The 18,245-nt window shown below is 42.5% G+C and overlaps 1 protein-coding gene across 1 annotated transcript; it reads left to right on the top strand.

Moving 5' to 3' along the window:
- Positions 1-1,674: 1,674 nt before the first annotated feature.
- Positions 1,675-6,503, top strand: S1PR1 (sphingosine-1-phosphate receptor 1). Its single transcript, XM_034778677.1, has 2 exons — positions 1,675-1,997; positions 3,468-6,503. The coding sequence occupies exon 2, from the start codon at positions 3,612-3,614 to the stop codon at positions 4,752-4,754; it is 1,143 nt and encodes a 380-aa protein (XP_034634568.1). The 5' UTR covers positions 1,675-1,997; positions 3,468-3,611; the 3' UTR covers positions 4,755-6,503.
- Positions 6,504-18,245: the final 11,742 nt, after the last annotated feature.

The following is an 18,245-nucleotide window of genomic DNA, read 5'->3' as shown; positions in this document are numbered from 1 at the left end:
AGGGCCTGGGGGCCCGGCTCCATCAATGTTCAGGGCCAGGTCTCTCCCCCAGCCGCCCTGCGCGCCTCCCCTGGAGCATCCTCCAGCCCCGCCTGCTGCCCCTGCGCATCTCCCCCGGAGCGTCCCTGCCTGTGCCCTGGGCAGCGGGCGACTGCCCTGCCGCTCTGCGCTGTGCTCCCTCACCGGTCACTGCCGGCTACAAAAGGGAGCGGCGCTGGCGGCAGGCTGAGGAGGCGCATACATGATAACAGCCCCACCCCCATCCCTGGCACCTACCACAGGGAGGCGAGGAGGCTTCTGGACCTGAGAGGGGCCTGACCCCTAGGAGCATGTGCAGTGACGGTGCCTGGTGAGTGTGCTGCCAGGGAGGAAGTGGGGGTCCCTCCCCCGGAACTCACTGCTGCAGGCGTGGGGAGGGCTGGGGGACTGTGGAGTCCTCCTCTCTGGCCCCAACCCCAGCCAGAGCCCTCATCCCCGGACCCCAAACCTCTGCCCTAGCCCTGAGGACCTCCCACACCCCAAACCCCTCATCGCCAGCCCCAGCCAGAGCCCTCATCCCCCACACATCCCAACCCTCTGCCCCAGCCCTGAGCCCACACTCCAAACCCCTGGGCCCCACCCCATTAATTTTGTTATGTGCACCAATATGCAGGTGGGGGGAAGGGTCAGGACTTTGACCCGTTCTGGACACCACCAAAAATTATACAAACCTGCCGCCCCTGAATATGCTGTCATCGCACACAGTCAAGGAGCTCAAATGGAGCACACTGCCTGCAGCACAGGCCATCTGCTCTCAGGAGAGAGGCAGGTCCTGCCATGAACATTTGGAGCTGCAGGAGCCTGCCAATGTCTGCTGGTGGAAAAGGGGAGCCCAGGCCTCAGTTGTTGCTATCCTAGTGTTGGCGGCAGAAGTGGGGTCCTGGCTGCTGCTGTGATATTCTCCGGCAGCAGTGAAAAGGAAGAAGACCTGCGGTGCCATTGTTTGCCTCCAGGGGCTGAAGGAGGGAGTTCTCCTGGCCAAACTACTGCTTTCCCAGGGTAGCTGATGTACAGGGTTCCACTCACCACACACTTGCCCAGGCAGAAGGGTCTGTTAGCTCAATCCAGTTTGTTTAGCAAAGTGGGCATCTCGACAGACATTTCAAGCATGCTAAGCCAACTAGAAGGAGCCAACACGATTCAAACACAGTCTTTCCCCCTGTGGGGCACTGCTGCCCCTCTGGAGCAAGGATCCCAGAGATGGTGACATTGCCTAGTGCCTGACGCAGGGGGTAGCTGGGAGGTGGGAGCCTGGGATGTCTTTCAAGGGGTAAAAGAATGAAGTCATTTAGTGCTAGGTCTCCCCCCACCTCTGGCTGAAATCTCGGGTCTCCCCAGCTCCTCATCTGAATCCTGTCGCTGACTTGGCTATGAAATCTGGGGGGAGAAGGGAGAGGAAGAGGCTAGTCCTGCTTTGTACCAAGCTAGCTCCAGTGTGACTCCTCGAGGGGCTCTCACCAGCTTTGAGGCTGGCTCCTCAGCGCCTCTTTCCGTGTGTGTTTTGTGTTACACACCCACCCCCCCGATCTGCTACAGCCACTGCAGCAGGAGGGAGAAGGGATTTAACCCTTCCCAGCTGGCAGCGGAGCGCTAGCTCCGGCACAAGAGAAAAGGGTGGGAGGAGAGCTGAGTCTGGCTGCCCGCAGCTTCTCTGGTTGAATGATTTCAGTTAGGGCACCGCACCCTATCTAGGGTTCCGACCTCTAATTTAGCTGTGTTTCAAGGAACCCAGCAGAGCAGATGCAACGCCATCAGTCTGTGGTCACTGAAGAGTTAAAAAAACTGCTTAAATCTTCTCGTTAGAAAAATATGAAACCCAAGGGGTGGAGACCACTAGCTAAAGGAAACGTTTAAAGCCAATTTGGCTTTGTTATGCAAGTTGAGTTCCTTCTGGGGCAGCAGAGATGCGGAGTGCAGGCAATGCAGTGGCTTCAGAGACTGAACCCTTTCTGAGCAAGGTAAGCATTGGGAGCACAGTTTGGGACGCTGGCACTAGGAAAACAGCTTTTTGGTATAAATCCCCATTTAGAAATCAGTGCTCCGAGTGAGTCTTCCCCAGAATAAATGATGGATTACTGACTCAAGAGCTTCCTTCATAGGCAGCTGAGTCTCCTGTTACTTTCTGCTGGAGTAGATGTGGGTTTAGCTTTAATTATTATTACTCATGTTTATATGGTAGGGTACCTAAGGAACATCCAGGAATGGAGGCCCATTGTGCCAAGCACCATACAAACACAGAGTTTATGTAGTTTCTGCTTTGTGATTCTCATTTTGATGAGTGAAGTAGAATAGCCAGTGTCCTTAGCAGCTGTCAACTATTCAGCATTAGCAACTGTTTGGGCAGGAGTAGGCAAAGAATATTTCACAGTAAAATTACACAAATTTGTTAGTGAGATCTCTGAGAGAATTTGATAGAGAAGTAATAATCTGATCACTCAATAAATCACTCCTGTATATCACACCTTAACATGCTAGGCACCTGGGACTCCACTTTCTACTTCTTTAACTTCCATAATCTTTTATTTTCTGCTTTCCTTGCATTATTTAACACAGCTAATTTGCTTTTGTTTTACTTCCATCCTTAAGTGGCACCTATAATTTTACAAGCCTTATAAATTTACTTTTTTGTGTGTTTATACATGTATATTTGTATTTGCAATAACTAAATTCCAAACTGACATTTGCTCATTCCTTTGTTTCAAAACATGTTTGATAGCTTATTTTATTTGCTTTTCTGAATTTTACACTGGCACAACTTTTGCAAAGGATGATCTTGCCAAATAGAAATGATTAGGGGCAGCTTTTCTGTTTACAGCTTTGAGATGGGTCTCTTTACACATATCAGTGAGCACCCACCCCTTTACCTCTTCTCAAGATGGCATCAATAAATTGCAGAACTGCCCTCCCTCACAACACATTTAGAATGTTAATAGTGGAAAAACAGTGAGGTCGCTCCAGTCAAGTGATTTTCATGCCGGACTTATTTTGTGCATTTTCAGTTGCATTTAAAACAAATCAAGCCTTTTCTCTTTCTAAACCTGAACTTTTAAAAGGTGTTTCCTATGTCAGAAGTTTGAGAAATTGAGAGAGATATATGGAACCTGCATTTTCCATTGACTTACCTGGGATCCCTCGCACTGGGTGAGATCCAGACACTCAGTGCAAGCCCCATTGCCTCCTACTTATTTGTGCAAATCTGCATTAAGAAAAAAAGTTTATTGGATGAGCTTTATCTATTTAATTTGCTGAACCATTTTTTTTACATGGTGGGGGGAGAGGGTGAATGGACCTTACTGATTCGTTTGTGATCTAATATTTAAATCTGACATGCAGTGAAATGAACAGATTGTTTTATATTGTTTTCAGTTTGCCACTTTGTTTGCATCCCTTCCTCTGACTCTTTGCTTTGTTTATGCCCCTGCTTTAAGGGCTGTGGCGTTTGAGGTTACCCAGAGAGTACCAGACACTGGAGCCTCCACCTCAAAGATACTGCCACAAGTGTGGCCCGTGAGGTTTCTACCTGACTTCACCCTCTGGTGGGTGGCTGGAGAAGTGCCGCTCAGCCTGGAACCATGGGCTCTACCAGCAGCCGCCAGAAGAAAGTCTTCAATGACTCAGTCAGCGATTATGTCAACACTGAAATCATTAAGAAACATTACAACTACACAGGGAAGTTAAACGAGAAGGCAGACAGTGGAATAAAAGTGACCTCAGTGGTTTTTATCATCATTTGTTGCTTTATCATCTTAGAGAACATTTTTGTCCTGCTGACCATCTGGAAAACCAAGAAATTTCACCGACCCATGTACTATTTCATTGGGAATTTGGCTCTCTCAGACTTGCTGGCTGGGGTAGCTTATACTGCCAACCTTTTGTTATCTGGACACAAAACCTATAGTCTCACTCCTGCCCAGTGGTTTGTCAGGGAAGGCAGCATGTTTGTAGCTTTGTCAGCCTCTGTTTTCAGCCTGCTGGCCATTGCCATTGAGAGGTATATCACCATGCTGAAGATGAAACTCCACAATGAGAGCAACAGCTTCCGCTCCTTCCTACTGATCAGTGCCTGCTGGGTGATATCCATGATCCTAGGGGGTCTCCCTATTATGGGCTGGAACTGCTTTGACCACCTGCAGAGTTGCTCCACTGTGCTGCCCCTCTACCATAAGCACTATATTCTCTTTTGCACCACAGTTTTCACTGGTCTTTTATTATCAATTGTCGTCCTCTACTGCAGGATCTATTCCATGGTCAGGACTAGGAGCCGCAGTCTGACATTTCGAAAAAACATTACCAAAGCCACGAGGAGCTCAGAGAAATCTCTAGCCTTGCTCAAGACAGTGATCATTGTCCTGAGTGCATTTATTGCCTGCTGGAGTCCCTTGTTCATCCTACTCTTGCTGGATGTGGGGTGCAAAGTGAAAGCCTGTTCAATCCTCTTCAAAGCTGAGTATTTCTTAGTACTGGCTGTGCTCAATTCAGCCACGAACCCTATCATCTATACCTTAACCAACAAAGAGATGCGGAGGGCCTTCATCAAGATCCTGTGCTGTTGCAAATGCCCCTCTGCAGATTCTGGGGCCAAATTCAAGAGGCCAATCATAGGAGGGATGGAGTTTAGTCGAAGCAAATCTGACAATTCCTCCCACCCACAGAAGGATGAGGGTGACTGCCCGGAGACAATTATGTCTTCAGGCAATGTCACCTCATCTTCTTAGAAGTATCCATTGGAGGCATATTTTAAAGCCTCCCCTTTGAAACCTGACAGACAAGAAGCTACCTGCTCACTGTAGCAACTCTAGAGAGATGGCCTAAGTGAGCAAGATAGCATTAGTTCTGAAGAGGCAAGCAGGGCACTTGCAAGGGTGGAGTTCAGGAAGTGGGACAGACTGTTCTGTCTTGAAAATATTTCCCTCTGGAGCATGTTTTGTCTTTGCACTGAGGCAGACTCAGGATTGCCAGGAGTATTCATAACTTGGAAAGACTGATGCCTTGGTGAAATGGTGCCGTGTGTGTGCGAGTGTGTGCATGACTGAGAGGCAGAAGGAGGAGGGTGGGAGAATGAATTGTTTTTTTCTTTGTGAAGAATGTGAAGTTATTATTTCTTTACTTGCAGAAAAAGCCCTGACACAAAAGATCTTTCTGTACCAAGTTTAGGGATAGCTCTACTATCCTGGGTCACAAGTGTTTGCCATTTGGCATGTAGCAGGAAGGAGATCACACCAATGTAATCTAGATCAATGACAACCATAGGTTGGCATCACTTTCCTGAGTTTTTAGATGTAATAAGATTTCATCTGCGGAGTCCAAAGCTTTTCTTTAGCAAGATCAGTTCTGTGAAGTTGTGCTGAAAATCCATATTACTTTTAAGATCATGAGCCAGATTCTGCATTAGATTGCATTCATATAACCCCAAAGAAGTCAATAGGATTGAATGGGAGGAGCTCAGAATAGCATTTGGCCCCATAGATCTATTGATTTGTTACATTTAGTATGAAATAAATTACATGACCATAATAGTTACAGGATAAAACTACAGTTAAAGAGAAAATGAACATGTGATATTTGACAAGATAAATATAATACAGAAGCTCCCCGACTTATGCAAGGCGTTTCATTCCGGAACGCCTTGCATAAGTCAAGTTTTGCGTAAGTCTGGAAAGTATCTCCAACAATTACCCACACACACACACAAAAAGCTTACGGAACTTATGGAACTTTTTCCGTAAGTCCAGATTTCCGTAAGTCGGGTTTGCGCAACCCGGGGAGCGTCTGTAGTATCAAGTACTATTAGCATCAGTGTTTTTGACTGTGTAAGGACAGAGTAAATACTGAAAAAGAATTTCAGGATTTGGCCCACAGAGTTTCCATAGTAAAGATTGATTAGAAAATCTGTATAGAATACCATGAAATTCGGAGAAACAAAAAAGGACCTTTGTCCAAGTGAAATGGCTTTTGATGACATATAAATGTACTTCCATAACAAAATGCAAGAAATTTTTTGACACTTACTTTGTGTTCTTTGTATTAGAATGTTCATAATTTCAGCAAAGATGTCTGTATTTTATCAATTCACGTAAGAAATACCTTTAATTTAAATTGAATGTATTTGTTTTATGGCATCATTTCCATTACAGTATTTTTCTAACCTGCATTAAGGGGGTTGAATGTATACAATATATATAATTAATGAGATGCAGAAGTCTTCAAACACCTAGAGCATTATTATAACAAAAAAGTGTATCGGGGTAGCTGAACAATTGATTAATGTACAGTTATTGTCAAAACCTAGAAGTGATTTTCTATAAAAATGTTGTCTTTTGTAGTATGATTTCCAGTGCAATTAAACTGATTTTTTTCTTTGTTTTTAAAAAATAGTATTTAAAATGTTTGACTTTTATTGTTCAATTTGCACATAGCTTTATTGATTTCTAAACATTAATAAACTGATTTTTTTAAGATGCTACTATCACAATTTTTTTTGTACTATCATCAAGATATGGAGCATGATTCATTGATCATAGACGTCAATGGAAACACTCTCATTGATTTCAATAGACATTGGATCAAGCTGATTCTGCATGATATTTCTGTTCAATTAAGGACAGAGATCCATAATGACACCTTTATTTACAAGGCAATATAAAAGGGTACAAGAACAGGTGCGCCAATAGAAAGGTGATGGGTGCCAGTAAAAGAACCTGGATATGTCTATGCTCCAGATCAAGAAATTTCACTATGGCAAATAATGGAGATTACTGCAGTTTACTGTCCAGAATGGAGTAAGTGAAATACCGTGTAATTCAGGAGATCGTGCATTAGAAATTAAGTTATATATTAACCAGTCCCATTTTTGTAATATTTATCTGGGGGGGGGGGAGAAGGAATCTTTAAAAATAGTTGTGAATTTTGCTGTCAGCTTATTACAAACATCAAGGTGGTTTATATTTAAAATATAAAGCCAGAGCCTCAACTGGTGTAAATCAATGTCACTCCACTGACTTTGTTAGCTGAGGATCTGGCCAATGTTTTTCAGTAGCTACTGTATTTCTTCCAAGATTTGACTCTTCCATTTCCCCTATTGCTGCCATTCTCTCTAGGTAATACTTTAAAAGTTTCATTGAGCTTATACAGGATACAGTTGGGGCGTAAAGATAAAACTCACCTTCTTATGCAGTACGTCATTTCTGTGCAAGGTTTACTGTGGGAAACTGGAGCCTACTAACTGGGGAAGGCTTTAGGTCAGAACCTCTCACTTCCTGAAGGAAATTCCAAAAATGCCCTGAAGACAAAAGAGTGGAAACAGACTGGAATTTCTCTCCATCTGTCTGCCTGTACGGAAGGAATGATTTCATGTATGCTCACTTCCTAGGCTTTTTAATTACTGTCCCGAGCAAAGCTGGAAAAAATGTCAAATCCGTATTTGTGCAAAAGATAAAACTTTTCTTGGCTTAGGCCTTCATTCTGGCAGTGACTTAGGGCACTGAGGGGCAATAGGGAATATAAGCTAAATCCTCTGTGTATCATTTATTCTCCTCCCCACCACGCAGAGGGCTGGAATGAGGATTATGCACTACTTACATTACACTTAAGCCCTCAGAATGAGAACTGATGTAGTTCAATAGATAGAACCCAAATCTCCATCAATTGCCCTATTTCCAGCTGCTGTATGGCCATGGGCAAGTAATTTCCTCTATTCCTTTGTTCCCTCTTCCCACCCTTTGTCTGTCTTGTCTATTTAAGTTGTAAGCTCTTTGGGGCAGGGACTGCCTCTCACAATGTGTTTGTACAGCAGGGGGCCAGTTTTGATTGGGGCCCTCTAGACACTACTGCATTTCATGCAATAAATAGAAAGTGATGTGTTAGCCTCATACTAACCCCCTCTGCACATGGGTGTATATCAGCCTTTATGAAGGAACTCTTCTGATACAGATGACTGATAACTCACTTCCTGGCTAGTTAGGACATACCTGCTCATTCTCAAAGAGATTCATACTTTGGGAATACAGGTGATGTCATATATAATAAAAACTAGGGGTTCATGCCAGGAAGTGAGACGTACAGATCTACTTAACCTCTTTCTCTCTTTTCTATGTGGATTCTCTAGGCCACTGACATCTATTGCAATAAATCAACTCCCATTGTGGAGTTTCATCTTCAGCATGGTGACATACTTCTCAATGGCAATGGCCAGCAGGCTGAAAACAGGCTGACAAAGCTACAAACATGCTGCCTTCCCTGACAAACCACTGGGCAGGGGTGAGACTATAGGTTTTGTGTCCAGATAACAAAAGGGTGGCAGTATAAGCCACCTCAGCCAGCTATTGTGCATTTTACCCTGTAGAACAGGCACTTTCCTACTCCACAGAGCTGCTCCCTGTACACGGGGAGTCAGATCCATTTCACTTTCATGGCAAAAATAAGTTTTCACTGCTTTTTACTCCTGTTAACCCGCCTGAGCCAACACAGCAACAAGAGAGGGAGCTGGATTGTATTCCTCCTTGTGGAACATCAACAGAATTTTACATTCCATTCCAATTAGTTACCTGTGCAAAACCAATGGGTTTCACAGGAGTCACCAAGGGCTGTGATCTGGTCCCTTTACATTTTGTTTCTGGGACATAAAGGGCGTGAAAACAGCCGTATCTTGACACCTGGGAATTCTCCTGGTGCAGAGTTCCCTGGGTGAGGTAGGGTAAACAAAGTTGCTGTGCCATCCTCCTGTAGTGACCAATGTTTGCAGGGGATGGTAGTGGGAATATTATGTAATGGAGGAGTTGTGGTCAGAGTGCTCTATACTCCAGAAGTTTGGGGCCCACAGTGCAGACAAAGTGGGATGTTCAAAGTTATTCTAAGGAAAAGCAATCCCTGCATCTGCTGTAAATTATGCTGAGAACGGGGTCCAAAACTGGGGAGACACAAAGGTAGCTATAGTCTTGACATCATCCAATCCCTTTGACAAATCACCCTCCCCACACCAGCTCAAATCCACTCTAAGGCATCCCTCATTGTAACTAACTACAGAGCTAACAGTTCTCCAAGTATGTAGAGAGGATTACATTGTCTTTGGAAGGAATCTCACAGCATGAGCTCTTTCCAGTATTTAATTTTGTCTGCAACCAGTGTCCAGATAGTCCAAGTGCACTTCACATTACAAGTCACCTCTACTAAAGTTGAAATTGCTATCCTTGGACCCTGCTCTCTTCCCAATGCCAGAATTCACAACAGGATGAGTTATCTTACAGGCAGGCAGCCAATGTGCAAAATGAACTCAAGGAAAGAGATTATGCTTAGTGGTTTAGCCACTCTTATGTACGCAATATGTTACTCTTGCATATATTATAGAGGTCACAGAATTAAAGTGTTGCAAGGAATAAATGTGATGAAAGAAAGGCAAGAACAGGATGCTTTGTACATTTCCACCCGTAGTTTCACGTGAGGTTCCGGTACATGGATCTAATTTTCTTCTTCTCATATAGTTTTTTTCATTGCAGATGTCTTACTGCAGTTCCATCTGTGGTTATTACTTGTGGTTATGTCAACAGAGCAGCTATTATAAGTATAATTTCAGTTTCCCCAAAATTTGGTTGTTCACTAATTACCTGTCAGCCTTGAAAATGAAATTAACACTGCAGGAACCTGGTAATCAGACTTTTTCTTTTCACCCCCACCAAAGTTCTCTGCCCTGCAGGTAAATCACTTAGGAACTCCAGTAATATTAACTCTCATTAAGCACTCTACCACAAGGTGCTGTTCACAAACTCCTACAGGGCACACTTCAACCAGCCTTTTTACACACGAAAAGTGAAAGTTGACAGCCATGTGGCTATGGATGAAGAGCTAGTGAAAGCTGTAGCTATGGGAATGACACTTTTACTAGAGCAGCGTTTGAATCTCTAAATGTACACTAACAACAAGGTGGCACCTTAAAGACTAACAGATTTATTTGGGCATAAGCTTTCGTGGGTAAAAACCTCACTTCTTCAGATGCATGGAGTGAAAGTTACAGATGCAGGCATTATATACTGACACATGAAGAGAAGGGAGTTACTTCGCAAGTGGAGAACCAGTGTTGACAGGGCCAATTCAATCAGGGTGGATGTAGTCTACTCCCAATAACAGATGAGGAAGTGTCAATTCCAGGAGAGGAAAAGCTGCTTCTGTAGTAAGCCAGCCACTCCCAGTCCCTATTCAAGCCCAGATTAATGGTGTTAAATTTGCAAATGAATTTTAGTTCTGCTGTTTCTCTTTGAAGTCTGTTTCTGAAGTTTTTTTGTTCAATAATAGTGACTTTTAAATCTGTAATAGAATGACCACAGAGATTGAAGTGTTCACTTACTGGCTTTTGTATGTTACCATGCCTGATGTCCGATTTGTGTCCCTTTATTCTTTTGCGGAGGGACTGTCCGGTTTGGCCAATGTACATGGCAGAGGGGCATTGCTGGCACATGATGGCATATATCACATTGGTAGATGTGCAGGTGAATGAGCCCTTGATAGTGTGGCTGATGTGGTTGGGTCCTCTGATGGTGTCGCCAGAGTAGATATGGGGACAGAGTAGGCAATGAGGTTTGCTACAGGGATTGGTTCCATGATCTACAACCTATCCTGGAAAATGATCCCTCACTCTCACAGACCTTGGGAGGCAGGCCAGTCCTCGCTTACAGACAACCCCGCAACCTAAAGCAAATACTCACCAGCAACTACACACCACACCACAGAAACACCAACCCAGGAACCAATCCTGGCTGAAGCCAAACATTTATACGGCAATTAAACAGCTCCTTGGCCCAAGCCCAAGTCAGCTGGCACAAACCAGCCATGGATTTTCAATTGCAGTGTAGACATACCCTAAATATTCAGTGTTTAACTGGTATATTGATGTTAGTTGAGGCTTTAAAGGTCTTGATCTTGCACCATTGAAGTTAATGGGAGTTTTAGCATTGGCTTCAATAGGAACAGTATCAGGCCCATAGTAAAAACCAAAGATCCATTGGGTTGCTTGAATATCACTCTGTTTTAAAAAAATAATTCTTACGTCTGCTTGCACGCCTGTCAGTCACTACAGGATTTCCCTACCATGCTGAGAGCAAAGTTGATTGTGCCTGTGAGTTTCAGAATGAGACACCGTGACCTCTTGAACCTCAGCTCCACCCTTCACTGTCACACCAAAATTAACTATCAGAAACAAAAAGTCTTCATCAGCAAAAATAAAAAAATTGTTTTGTTTGGTTGAGTGTCTAGAGTAGACCAAAATGAATCAACAGCAAGGACCAGCAAGCATTTTCAAATTACAGTCACAGCCATAAAGCTATTTTAAGAGATAAAAATCCTTTGCTTTATGGAGATCATTCATTTGATCTTCACATTTGGGGAACTCTATGTTATAGTCAAACACAGAATATAGGCTTACTATAGTGGGTTATTAAACCCTGGAATACATTAAAAAAGCAATACTTTACCACTTACTAAACCCCTAGACCTCAGGCAGACTTCAAGCTGCTTGATATAAGTAAGGAATTACAATAGCTAATGAGATTTCCCTTTCAGCTCCCTGATTTGGAATGTAACAACTTGTGCATACAACTATATCATTGAAAATCCTACCTCTGCTTCAACGGCAATGCCTCTGCTTCCTGCTTCATTGCAATATAATCCTGGAAAGAAGCAACCCAGATTAATGGTGTGGCAGATGATTGTTAGGTGAAGGAATTTCTTATTTACCCGAGTAAAACTCAGGCTGGGAGTTAGAATGCTGTTATTTTGTGATTAATGTTATTTCTCTTTTGACAGCTCTATTATGGCAATTACATTTATTTAAGATTTAAAAATGGAGAAACAGTCTAATTTCATTATGATAATTTCCCATAATGGAAAAAGTGCAAGAATCATGCATGATGCAAAGCCCATATGTGGAGTCTATCAAAATGTCAAATCTTTTTTAAAATTTGTATTTGTTTCATTTTATTGATGAATTTTGCTCTGAAGAACACTGTGGTTCATAGTCATCTTGATTTGTTCTAAGAGGGAGTTCGGATGTCACGGTCCTTTTGCACAGAAAGTTCTAATCTCCTCCGCACAAGAGTCTCACGGCTCTTGCACTCCTGTCAGTCACAACAGGATTTCCCTACCATGCTGGGAGCAAAGTTGATTGTGCCTGTGAGTTTTAGAATGAGACTCTGTGGCCTCTTGAACCTTAGCTCCACCCTGTGGAAACAGCCGTTGTGGAAGGTCATACTCACACAGGATGAGAGACTTCAGAAGATAACTTGGGCAAATCCCAAGGAGGGCTTTGAGGATAAGGACTGAGACCATGAATTGGAGGATGTATTTGAGTTGGCATGATCCTTGTGTCTTCCCAGTGCATTCTGTGCATTGTACCTTTAATAACGGACTCCACCTCTGGTGTGACAAATTGGAAATTATGTGGCAGATTCTAGTAAATGCAAAAATAGATACTTTTGATGAATTAAATATGAAAATTAAAACAATCACTACAGGATCCCTTGTGTTATTCACATTGAATGATCTTTGCACTTTTGCTAGTAGTGATTTTGAAATACAGTAGAACCTCAAAGTTACAAACACCAGAGTTATGAACTGACCAGCCAGTCACATACCTCATTTGGAAACTGGAAGAACACAATCAGGCAGCACCAGAGACAAAACAAATAAACAAAAAGAAGCAAATACAGTACAGTACTGTGTTAAATGTAAATTATTAAAAAAATAAAGGGAAAGCAGCATTTTTCTTCTGCATAGTAAAGCTTCAAAGCTGTATTAAGTCAATGTTCAGTTGTAAACTTTGAAAGAACAACAGTAACATTTTGTTCAGAGTTACGAACATTTCAGAGTTATAAACAACCTCCATTCCTGAGCTGTTCGTAACTCTGAGGTTCTAAAGGTGTTGCACATTCTGAGGTAAACATTCTGAAGTGTTTAAACAGAGTTTATTTTTAGTACTATGATACTTTTCACACCATATTCTAAACAGTGATACCATCTCTGAATAACATGTACTTGCATGAAACAAAACAGAGAAGACTGCTGCACGCAGCAGAGCCCTTTTCAGTGCTACTTGAATGGAGAAATTAGGCCATATTCAAGGCCATGGGTCCTGTGTGGTACATAAACCTAAATTATATCACAGGGACCTTGGATTTACGCAGCTTTGTCCTACTTAACCCTGTCCCACTCACTGCCCATTGCCAACTGATACCACCTTAAAGGACATATAGGCCCAAATTCACAGAATTATTTAGGCTCCTAACTTCCACTGAATTCAATGGAAATTAGGAACCTAAATACCTTTCTTGATCTGAGTCTTACAGTTTTCCATGTTGATCTCTTTAAGAGAACAGGAGTGGGGCTTTCTTTGGTTTCTCCATACTCCCCAAGTAGCCCCTGTACTGTTACAGGCCTGCTAAGCTAATTGTGCTGTCCAGCAAACTGAACTAATGTCTGTGGTCAGGTTTCCATGGTATGAGAAACTGGAAATTGTGTGGTTGATTCAGCTAAATGCAAAAATAGAGGTTCTAAATGAATTAAATCTGATCATAAATAACCCGACCACTAAAGCATCCATTGTGCTATTTACATGGATATTTTCGATTTTACACTGCCCCAAATAGTCAATATCTTTCAGATTTTTGTAGAGAAAACACATTAAAAAGTTGTCAGAGGAAACCTGGAGGTTTTCACAGGGAAACATGGAAAATCTGAGGCTTCTAGCACCAGAAAGGCATGGGAGGCAGCTTGGGGTTTTGGCATCCAGGAGTGAGTTGAGGCTTTTGGTAGTGGGATTGGGAAGGTGATTTCTTTGCCCCCACCCTCGTGCTCATCTCACAGCTCTAGACAGAAAGGAGAGGTCCCTTTGCACCCTTCCCCAACAAGGATGGCTAAGCACATTAGCCTGATGTTTTTGTTAAAATGTTCAGCAGTAAAATACTTGAAAGTACTGCACTTACACGGTCACCTTTAGGTTTCAGAGTTATCACCCCATTGAATTTAAGAGGCCGTTCATGACTCTCTGAGTGATTGTTTTAGGTTCTCTGCAGATGCAAGTGCCAGTCATAGTTTTAAGTTTTTGTCAGAACCATAAGGGTTAGAAACTATTTTTAAAAAACCCAAAAGCTTAGATTCTGCACTATATGACATACTATGGTGGAATTGAACAATATTGTACTGCATTGCAGTGTCCAGCCATGTCATAACTATAAAGGGAAGGGTGTAACAGCTGTCCTGTGTACAGTACTATAAAATCCCTCCTGGCCAGAGACTCCAAAATCCTTTTCCCTGTAAAGGGTTAAGAAGCTCAGGTAACCTGGCTGGCATCTGACCCAAAGGACCAATAAGGGGACAAGATACTTTCAAATCTTGGGTGGGGGGGAGGCTTTTGTTTGTGCTCTTTGTTTGGGAGTTCGTTTGCCCTTGGGACTGAGAGGGACCAGACATCAATCCAGGTTCTCCACATCTTTCTAAACAAGTCTCTCCTATTTCAAACTTGTAAGTAAATAGCCAGGCAAGGCGTCTTAGTTTTACTTTGTTTTCTCAACTTGTAAATGTGCCTTTTACTAGAGTGTTTATCTTTGTTTGCTGTACTTTGAACCTAAGACTAGAGAGGAGTCCTCTGAGCTCTTTAAGTTTGATTACCCTGTAAGGTTAATTTCCATACTGATTTTACAAAGATAATTTTTACCTTTTCCTTTAATTAAAAGCCTTCTTTTTAAGAACCTGATTGATTTTTTCTTGTTTTTAGATCCAAGGGGGTTGGATCTGTATTCACCCGGAGTTGGTGGGAGGAAGGAGGGGAATGGTTAATTTCTCCTTGTTTTAAGATCCAAGGGGTTTGGATCTGTATTCACCAGGGAATTGGTGAAAGGTTTCTCAAGGTTACCCAGGGAAGGGAATTAGTTTTTAAGAATGGTGGCAGCGAACCAAAACTAAGCTGGTAGTTAAGCTTAGAAGTCTTCATGCAGGCCCCCACATTTGTACCCTAAAGTTCAAAGTGGGGATACAGCCTTGACAAGCCATCACACTAAATTTGAATTAGCACAATTTTTTAGCATGTGTCAGTCATTTAGAAAACTTTTCTCCTCCATATACCTCATATGACGTCAAGAGGCAAATAATTGTGCAGTTCAGGATCACCATTTAAAATGACACAAAAGATCTGATTTTGCTATTTCAAGTGGACATGGAAAAATCGTATTTAAAATGATCAGCAAGTTTGGTGTTTTTTTGTTTTAAAGATCTTTAAATTCTTCAAGTAAGCTTGATCTCTCCATCACAACACACTCTCCCAACCCCCACAAGAGGTACAAGTGCATTTCAGTGAAAGCCTCCTTCCATTTTGTAAATTCCTGACTCATTATCTCCATGAAAAGCCTCACAATGTAAGAGATACACCAACAGACTCTACATTCCCACTTCTTACCTCCAAATGGTACAAGGGCACAATTGTAATCAGTGAATACCACTGGGTTACAGTGAATACAGCAAAGCAAAACTTCAAAGGAGCCTGCTCTCTGTAGCTCAGTGATTCAAAGATCAGGATTCTAGCAAGTTTTATTTCTGCCAACACAGAATAGAGCAGAGCTGGAAGAAAACAACATAGGAGGGGAAGGGAAAGGGAAATGCAGAAGAGAAAGGTTGAGGGCAGGGAGACAGGCAACAAAATACAGGAGATGGCAAAAACAACATAGAAAGAAGAGAGGATCATAAAGGAAATTAGAGGGGAGCAAAAGGACAGCAGTGGGCAGGGGATGAAGGGGAAAGCAATGATTTAAATAGTCTTGGAAATGGACTGGAGTGCTCAGAGGGACTGCCTTTCATCTCCAAGTTACTGGTCTAATCCAGTCCACGTCTTTGTAATGGCTGAAAGTTATCCTCTGAAGGCTGTTTAGTGGTTTAAATCCTGTTCCTATGAACAAGCAGCTACTTTACAATGGCAATGATTTGTGCTTGCTGGCTGCCTCATGACAGAGATGAAGGTCTGAATAGCTGTCAATCCACCACCTATAACAAGCACTAAATCCACATGTGAGACTAAAATGTTCCAACACTGCCCCCCCCGTTCCATTTCGGCACTCAAATTAAGCACTTAGGTTTGTACATACCTGTTATATGTATCCAAGTGCTGGCCTGAGTTCCCAAATGTAGGATGTGGGCATCCTATAGAAAAAGCCATGTTGAAAAACTAGACTCACACTTAAAAAAAAAATCTTTGGTATTTAAACACAGTATTTAAAAGATATTGTCATTTAAAAGAAAATACCACAAAAGTTCAGATAAAGTCTAATTTGAAAAACTCTTGATGTAACTGTCTCTGGTTTCCCAAGTCTGAGACTTTGGTCTGTATTTTGAGTATATTTCATGTGAATAATTTTATTTATTTCTGTATTATCCACTCCACTGTAACCATTGTATCAGTAGGCCTGAATATCGTGTCTCCAGCTTTCCTTGTCTTTGGTGGGAAAAGGCTGTGCTCAGCAAGCCTTTTATGTTAGCTCATCCTATTAAAGCTCTTATGCTTTGTTAGTCTTCCCTGGACCCTCTTCAAGGCCTCAGCATTTTGCAGCAAGTTTAGTGAAAAGCAAAAAAACTCTGCACTGTATTATTAATTAATCTGAACAAGACCTGCTTTCGCTGACAGATTAGTTGACTTTCCAACTAGAGATGTCATATTATCTTATTATTTCATTTGTACAGATAAGGAAATAATCTTTGTGCTCCCCTCCCTTCCACTCCGTTAGTTAACTATTGCGAAAAAGTGCTTTGGCAGGAAAAAGGGGCACAGCAAACTTGATCTTAAGTCCAGAGGAATCTCCAGTGAGAAATATAAAAGTGCTTTTAATTCTTCATGGGTCAGATTTGAGTAACATCTCTGTGATAGCTTAAAAGGATTTCTTCCAAAAGTGCTGTCCTCAAATTACCCTGATCAGAGAAAGAAGCCACAGATCGGTTACAAATGATTTCTTATCTGGTAATGAAACCAGCACTAAAGGGGGTGTTGTGGCGGAAATACAAAACAGCTAAAAAAGGAGCCTGGTAACCAATCCAAATGTATTCCCAGTGTAATAGCTACCTCAAAGGCCACCTGGTTAAAAAAATTCACTAGAATATAGTTGTGATCCTGCAGGCTCTCCTGAAAGCAGAATAGAAAATAAAATAAACTCAAATTAATTGCTTTTCAATAAAAACTCCTCTCTTCAAAGTTTATTTATACAGCAAAGACCCCCCTGCCCACAAAGCTTATTTCATCCACCAGGCCAGAGTGTATTCAGAGCTGAATTCACATTTAAATGCTTTAAAATGCAGCATTTTCTAATCTATTGTGATTATGGTTCCATAAGAACAGCCATTCTGGGTCAGACCAATGGTTCATCTTAGCCCAGTATCCTGCCTTCCAACAGTGGCCAATGCCAAGTGCTTCAGAGGAAATGAACAGAACAGGGCAAGTATTGAGTGATCCATCACTTGACAGAAGTACAAGAAGGTTTGCACTGTCCTTGGCTCCAGGGCTATCCTAAGGCAGGTGTTCCCAACCTTTTTCTTTCTGAGGCCCCCCACAACATGCTATAAAAACTCTGTGGCACACCTGTGCCACAGAAAACGTTTTTCTGCATATCCAGTAGATTAAAAGCCAGCGTTAGGGGATAGCAAGCAGGGCCATTTCTGGAGGCCCCATGCCACAGGGGGCTCCACAAAGCTAAGTTGGCTTCATCTCCATGCAGCAGGGTTTGGGCTTCAGCTTCCACACTGGGCAGTGAGGCTTGGACTTGGGCTTTCTTCCGTGGGCCCCAGTGACTAACACCAGCCCTGCTCTCTGGTTTATTTTGGTGCCTTCCTGAAACCTGCTCATGGCTTCCCAGGGGCCATTGACTCCTGGTTGACAACCACTGTCTGAAGGTTTTATCTGCCATACGAATAGCCAGAATGCATTGATTAGCCTGCTGTCTGACTGGTAGAGTAACAGTAACAGTTATATTGAAATTTATTATGAATGACACTTGTGTCAGAGAAAGCAATATCTTCAGTATCGGAGTGTTTGCAACTATTTCTTGTTTCTAGCACACAGGAAAGCCCCCCCCCCCAAAAAATAATAAAACAAGAATATAATAGTTGGAATTTCTCTGGTGCCTTCTATTTGAGGATCTCAAGCTGCTTTACAGGCATTAGTGCAGGGGTGGCCAACCTGAGCCTGAGAA

This window comes from Trachemys scripta, chromosome 8, assembly GCF_013100865.1.
Source record: "Trachemys scripta elegans isolate TJP31775 chromosome 8, CAS_Tse_1.0, whole genome shotgun sequence".
Lineage (NCBI taxonomy): Eukaryota > Metazoa > Chordata > Testudines > Emydidae > Trachemys > Trachemys scripta.
The sequence above is the reverse complement of the archived record's forward strand: the minus strand, read 5'-3'. Positions and strand labels throughout refer to the sequence as shown.

Coding starts and splice junctions, on each gene's coding strand:
- S1PR1 (XM_034778677.1), top strand. CDS start 3,612: ATGGGCTCTACCAGCAGCCGCCAGAAGAAAGTCTTCAATGACTCAGTC.